This window comes from Salvelinus alpinus, chromosome 1, assembly GCF_045679555.1.
Source record: "Salvelinus alpinus chromosome 1, SLU_Salpinus.1, whole genome shotgun sequence".
In the NCBI taxonomy this organism is placed as follows: Eukaryota; Metazoa; Chordata; class Actinopteri; order Salmoniformes; family Salmonidae; genus Salvelinus; species Salvelinus alpinus.
In genome coordinates this window covers 32,217,792-32,224,547 of record NC_092086.1, presented here as the reverse complement: position 1 = coordinate 32,224,547, position 6,756 = coordinate 32,217,792, and the positions used below count along the sequence as shown (strand labels likewise).

Genomic DNA, 6,756 nt, shown 5'->3' with positions numbered 1-6,756 from the left:
TAGCTAGATCCCCCTAGCAGACTCCATCCTAATGTAGATAGCTAGATCCCCCTAGCAGACTCCATCCTAATGTAGATAGCTAGATCCCCCTAGCAGACTCCAGCCTAATGTAGATAGCTAGATCCCCCTAGCAGACTCCATCCTAATGTAGATAACTAGATCCCCCTAGCAGACTCCATCCTAATGTAGATAGCTAGATCCCCCTAGCAGACTCCATCCTAATGTAGATAGCTAGATCCCCCTAGCAGACTCCATCCTAATGTAGATAACTAGATCCCCCTAGCAGACTCCATCCTAATGTAGATAGCTAGATCCCCCTAGCAGACTCCATCCTAATGTAGATAGCTAGATCCCCCTAGCAGACTCCATCCTAATGTAGATAGCTAGATCCCCCTAGCAGACTCCATCCTAATGTAGATAACTAGATCCCCCTAGCAGACTCCATCCTAATGTAGATAGCTAGATCCCCCTAGCAGACTCCATCCTAATGTAGATAGCTAGATCCCCCTAGCAGACTCCATCCTAATGTAGATAGCTAGATCCCCCTAGCAGACTCTATCCTAATGTAGATAGCTAGATCCCCCTAGCAGACTCCATCCTAATGTAGATAGCTAGATCCCCCTAGCAGACTCCATCCTAATGTAGATAGCTAGATCCCCCTAGCAGACTCCATCCTAATGTAGATAGCTAGATCCCCCTAGCAGACTCCATCCTAATGTAGATAGTTAGATCCCCCTAGCAGACTCCATCCTAATGTAGATAGCTAGATCCCCCTAGCAGACTCCATCCTAATGTAGATAGTTAGATCCCCCTAGCAGACTCCATCCTAATGTAGATAGCTAGATCCCCCTAGCAGACTCCATCCTAATGTAGATAGCTAGATCCCCATAGCAGACTCCATCCTAATGTAGATAACTAGATCCCCATAGCAGACTCCATCCTAATGTAGATAACTAGATCCCCCTAGCAGACTCCATCCTAATGTAGATAGCTAGATCCCCCTAGCAGACTCCATCCTAATGTAGATAGCTAGATCCCCCTAGCAGACTCCACCCTAATGTAGATAGTTAGATCCCCCTAGCAGACTCCATCCTAATGTAGATAGCTAGATCCCCCTAGCAGACTCCATCCTAATGTAGATAGCTAGATCCCCCTAGCAGACTCCATCCTAATGTAGATAGCTAGATCCCCCTAGCAGACTCCATCCTAATGTAGATAACTAGATCCCCCTAGCAGACTCCATCCTAATGTAGATAACTAGATCCCCCTAGCAGACTCCATCCTAATGTAGATAACTAGATCCCCCTAGCAGACTCCATCCTAATGTAGATAACTAGATCCCCCTAGCAGACTCCATCCTAATGTAGATAGCTAGATCCCCCTAGCAGACTCCATCCTAATGTAGATAACTAGATCCCCCTAGCAGACTCCATCCTAATGTAGATAGCTAGATCCCCCTAGCAGACTCCATCCTAATGTAGATAGTAGAAAACCTGCTCTGGATCCCCTAGCAGACTCCAGCTTAATGTAATAGTTTTCAGCTCATCAGTTTTGGATGTTCCATTTGGTGCCATTGCAGTTTGTCCAGAACACACACCGTTCCATTAGGTGAATAGTGTTGATGTCATAGCGTGAGTCATCCGTCGAAGATGATAGGAGTTCTGTTGCCAGGTAGTTCTGAGTCTGAGACCTTGAGAGAGAGAGTGAGAGATAGAGGGAGAGAGAGGGTAGATAGAGAATGAGAGAGACAGGATGAGAGAGAGAGAGCGGAGAAGAGAGAGGGTGAGAGGGGGTGGATAGAGAATGAGAGAGTGATAGAGAGCGAGAAAAATATAGAGATAGAGATAGAGAAGCAATAGACAGAACCAGAGAGGGAGAGGGAGGGAGAGAGAGAGAAAAAGAAAACGAGAGAGATAGGGATGAGAGGGGAGAGGCGTGGAGGGGTGAGAGAGAGAGAGAGAGAGAGAGAGAGAGAGTGTGACCCACTTCCGGTGCAGGTGTTTGATCTTGGCTGACACTGAGCACACAGCAGGAATGACTATCAACACACGTAGCTGACTGAGGCGGCCTCCAAAACAGAGCAGCACTCCACAACACTGAGATCAGACATCTCTGTCTCCCTCACGCTCTCTTATTGATGGATGTGGCGATAGAAATACCTCTAGATAGCTAGTTGGACTTTGAGGAAATCTATGTCCTTTCGGTTTGGTGCTTCTTTCTATGTAAAATGTTTTCTTGCATCCGGACATTGTGAGCTGTGATTCAGCCATGCCAACTGGTAATGAGTCCTCTTGTCCACTTGATGGCAGTATAATATAATCTATCCTTACGCTACTAAATACTGTTCTCACACACAGAACCAAAAGTCACAACAGCTGCATCAGTTTCACTGAACATTGTGTTCTCCTCAGATATTTACTATATTATCACAACCTACAATATGCAAGCAGTCCATCTACCGGTATGTTATTTATTTACATGTCCTGAACTATGCTTAGGAATACTGTCCTGGGGCCTGTTGCACAAAAGTAGAATTAAGACATCCGGGATAAATGACTCAGCTGAGCTCAATGAAGCCAAAACATGTGCGTCCAGGCTTAATTGGTTGCACAAAGACCAAGCCAGGATGAGCAGACACGGATTCATTAAGCCAGGTGAAACCAATCCTGGATAGGTGCGCGCTCACGGCTCACTCAAATAGACCCCGCCACAGATCACAGATTAACTGATTTACCATGGCAACTAGAGCCGCGTACTTTTCCCCGTCGGAAGCACAAATCCTCATGGAGGCATACGAGGAGGTAAAATATATAATTAAGAAGAAAGGCAACACCGCCACAGTGATAAAGCAAAGAGAAAAAGCGTGGCAAAGTATTGCAGACCGCCTGAATGCGTAAGTAGTGCACAATTACACACTCACCGCTCCGCTGAAACATCACAATTACAATTCAAATATTTAATTCACATCTCCAAAAATGCAGTTGTACTGTAATTATGAAACGGTTAAATTTTTTATTGAAATGCACTGCAGATATGAGTGAAATTGTGTAAAGTAACTCCATCACACTGTATAAAGCTATGATAAATTTTTTGATATTTTTACTGAAAACAAGACAAAAATACCAAGTAATTTTTTGCAGTGTGACTCCATTAAATGTGTGTGTGTGTGTGTAGATTAAACATGAACGGGCCAAAACGGACATGGCAGCAGGTCAAAATCAAATACAAGAACATTCTGCAGAATGGTATGGTCCCTGACTAATATTTAACAAAGCACAAGCATATATTGTACCCAGAAGGTGCCTGCTCACACATTGTCTGTACTGTTTTAGCAGTGAAAAAGAATACCCACAGACAAGGCACGGGTGGTGGGTCACCAAAGGCTGACCTTACCCCAGCAGAGGACATGGCCTTGGAGCTAAATAAAGGCAGGCCCGTCTTAGAGGGGATCCCTGGGGGGAAAGAGACGAGCATAGGTTCCTCCCAAGATGCCACCCGCTTCATTCAAGGTATGTCCTTCCATCTCTACATGGGATACAACCACATTCATATTGAATCAATTTGGACTGTCTGACTTTGGTTTACCTATTGCCTTGCAGTGTCTGGCAGCACTGTGTTCCTGTTAGAGCCACCAGCACAAGCACCAGACGATGCTGATCCAGTGAGTACTCCATCAAAGGCATACTGTAGGCCTGGCATGTCTTGTCTACTAGCTTCAATATGAATCCGATTAAATGTGATAGGGTGAAGGCCCCAGTGCAGCAGCAACAGCACATGATGGAGACGATGATGAGGAGGAGACCATCTCTCTGGATTCCAGAAGGCATGAGGTATCATGTTAAGACTGTGAAAGTACTATTTACTCTACAATGGTGAGGAGTCCTCATCAAAATCAAAAAATCTAATTTCTTTTACAGGACCCAGATGCTATACAGTGGGAAAACCAGCCTGGCAACATAGTGCGTATTAATAAAAGGACACCACATCCTGCCAAATTCCAGCTGCGCTAATTGTATTGTGTTCACAGAGCTCACAAGCTATCAGAAAGTTGTATGGCAACCACCTCCGGCGCCAAATAGAACTGGCAGACATAGACATTCAGTACAAGAAGAAAAAGATGGAAAATCTTGCACTGGAGTCCGAAATAAAAAAGAGGACAATTAGGAAACTGGACCTTGAAATAAAAAAACTTGAGAGGGAGGTGAGATATGCCTTCAATGTACACTGTATGCTAACTGTAACACAAATGTATTAATCATTATTTTTCTTTCCTCCCCCAGCTCCAAGAAGATGACACAGCTCAAAATAAAAATTAGGTATATTCTCGTAAAGTCAAGTGAGCCATGACATATGAGCTCTTATTGTGAGCACACAGGACGGTGGCATCTTTCTAAGTTTTTTTTTATTTTCCCAGCAATCAGTACAACCAAGTCATCGTTATAAGGCATCGCCCTCTTTTGCCCACCCCCCCAGCACCAGGTGTGGCCACTAGCCTATATGAAGGCCCAAAATTGTGTGTTCCTTTCTGCTCTGACAATGGCATGCCCATTCGTGCGAGATGTGGTGGATGAAGAAGCACTTGTGCTGAGGAGAGCCTTCAGGCGAGAAAGGGTCTTCAGGGACCGGTTGGACCCACTGGCCTTCCCTGATGACCATCTATATGAAAGATACAGGTTTTCTGCAGATGGCATCAGGTATCTATGCAGACTACTGGGTCCCAGGATTAAGCACCGCACTGCACGGAGCCATGCACTGAGTGTGGAGCAAATGGTTTGTGTGGCCTTGCGCTTTTTTGCTAGTGGAGCCTTCCTGTACTCAGTGGGGGATGCAGAACAGCTGAACAAGGCCACAATTTGCCGCACAATAAGGAGTGTGTGTCTGGCTATCAAAGCATTAGCAGATGTCTTCATCTCCTTCCCTGGCCACAGAAGACTCTGTGACATCAAAGAGGAGTTCTATAGGATTGCAGGTAAGAGGATCTACAAATTACAGGACAACTGTTAACACATAGTAGGATACTCATTACTTTGTGTGACAGGTTTCCCCAATGTCATTGGTGCAGTGGACTGCACACACATAAGGATAAAAGCCCCCTCAGGTGCCCATGAGGCCGATTTTGTGAATAGGAAATCCTTTCACAGCATTAATGTTCAGGTGAACATAACTTTTTGATATTGTCCATTGACGAACACTCTGCATTGCCAGTGATGTGCATTGATTGGTGTAATATTCCTCATCTTATGATTTCAGATGGTCTGCAATGCTGACTGTGTGATCAGCAATGTTGTGGCAAAATGGCCTGGCTCAGTCCATGACTCCAGAATCTTTCGGGCCTCTGAAATCTATCAGTGCCTATCACAAGGTAAGCCACACAACCCCTATTTATAACCATCATGGCTGTGTCAAGAATATCACTGTGTTTATGAGGTAGTAATGATGAGATTTTGTGTTGACAGGTGAATTCTCTGGTGTGTTGCTGGGAGACAGGGGGTATGGCTGCCAGCCTTTTCTCTTGACACCTTTCACAGACCCCCAGGAAGCACAGCAGGCCTACAACCATGCCCATGCCAGGACCAGGGCCAGAGTTGAAATGACCTTTGGCCTCCTGAAGGCACGCTTTCACTGCCTTCACAAATTAAGGGTCAGCCCTGTTAGGGCATGTGATATTACTGTGGCTTGTGCTGTCCTCCACAATGTGGCCTGCCTGAGGAAGGAGAGGGCCCCCAGAGTGCCACCAGCCATGGACTGGGACAATCCGGCAATCTTCCCTGATGACGACAGTGGTCGGCTGCTGAGGGACCAATATGTGTTGAATTATTTTAGTTAGTATGTGTGCTTTCAATTTTGGTTAAATATGTCCTGCGGTGGCAGAGGAATTTGGTTTTTTTTGGGTTCGTTTTTTGACGAATTTGGCCTCTTATGATGTTTGTGCGGTATACTGTGTGTAATACAAGGCTGCAGGGAGGCTACTGCATCCATTCATTTGTCTGTTCAGTTGATGTGTATGGATTTGTCCTGCATTTATTTTAGTGTGCAGACATGCAGGGTGTGTTATATACAGACCTTTGAATGTGTATGTATCATTTTGTATAATATGCTTGGATTCTGTGCTTTCCATCTTGTAGAGTCACTGTGACTTCAGTTTCGAAAGGAGCTGATGGTTTACCTGCTTTGTTTTGTCCTTATTCAATAAAGGAACATAATGTTACACATTGTGTTTTTATATTCATATGGAATGTGTATTTGTTTATATGACAGAGTACTAGGGCCACACTGAAGAAAAAGGATAAAGTCATACATTTATGAGGCTGGTTCTTTCTGCAGAAAAGCTACATATTGTTTTTACAGTTTTGATACTTATGACAATGTGATACTTAATATTCTGGCACATCAGCATGTCTTTGTTTATGAAACCATACTGAAGTACAATTTCACGAAATGCCCCACATCTGTCATTTTAACAACTGTCCTCCTTTAAAACAACTGGTTACAATATTATGACTTGTGTTTTTTTCCCCTCTGTGGCCCTAATATTCTATCATTTTATATATAGCCTTATAGTCTATGGGAAACTGTAAATTATCTAATGATAGCAACATCATCTAAAAATCATTTTTTATCCAAAATCATTGAAATTAATGATCACAAACGTTTAAATAATAACAGTGGGTCTAGTTATATGTGATAACAATGTATAGTGAGCAGTGAAATAACTATTGGTTTCCATTTGTGGTGACTGCTGACTGACATTAGGGA

The 6,756-nt window shown here is 43.9% G+C and overlaps 1 protein-coding gene across 7 annotated transcripts; it reads left to right on the top strand.

Moving 5' to 3' along the window:
- Nucleotides 1-2,486: 2,486 nt before the first annotated feature.
- Nucleotides 2,487-6,229, top strand: LOC139573494 (putative nuclease HARBI1). 7 transcript variants are annotated; one of them, XM_071397052.1, is made up of 11 exons: nt 2,488-2,893; nt 3,175-3,245; nt 3,333-3,509; nt 3,600-3,661; nt 3,744-3,830; nt 3,918-3,959; nt 4,028-4,201; nt 4,281-4,316; nt 4,415-4,969; nt 5,251-5,362; nt 5,457-6,229. In XM_071397052.1, the coding sequence occupies exons 1-8, from the start codon at nt 2,736-2,738 to the stop codon at nt 4,314-4,316; spliced, it is 807 nt and encodes a 268-aa protein (XP_071253153.1). In that variant the 5' UTR covers nt 2,488-2,735; the 3' UTR covers nt 4,415-4,969; nt 5,251-5,362; nt 5,457-6,229. The 7 variants fall into 7 exon arrangements, with proteins under 7 accessions (XP_071253144.1, XP_071253136.1, XP_071253153.1 ...); XM_071397043.1 differs by having other exon boundaries at nt 2,487-2,893; nt 4,028-4,316; XM_071397035.1 differs by having other exon boundaries at nt 2,487-2,893; nt 4,028-4,969.
- The last annotated feature ends 527 nt before the right edge of the window (nt 6,230-6,756 follow it).

Bases quoted from the DNA above. Each gene is read 5' to 3' on its own strand.
- LOC139573494 (XM_071397012.1), top strand. From the start codon at position 4,498: ATGAAGGCCCAAAATTGTGTGTTCCTTTCTGCTCTGACAATGGCATGC. The intron at 4,970-5,038 runs GTAAGAGGATCT...TTTGTGTGACAG, and splicing joins GGAGTTCTATAGGATTGCAG to GTTTCCCCAATGTCATTGGT. The intron at 5,155-5,250 runs GTGAACATAACT...TTATGATTTCAG, and splicing joins TTCACAGCATTAATGTTCAG to ATGGTCTGCAATGCTGACTG.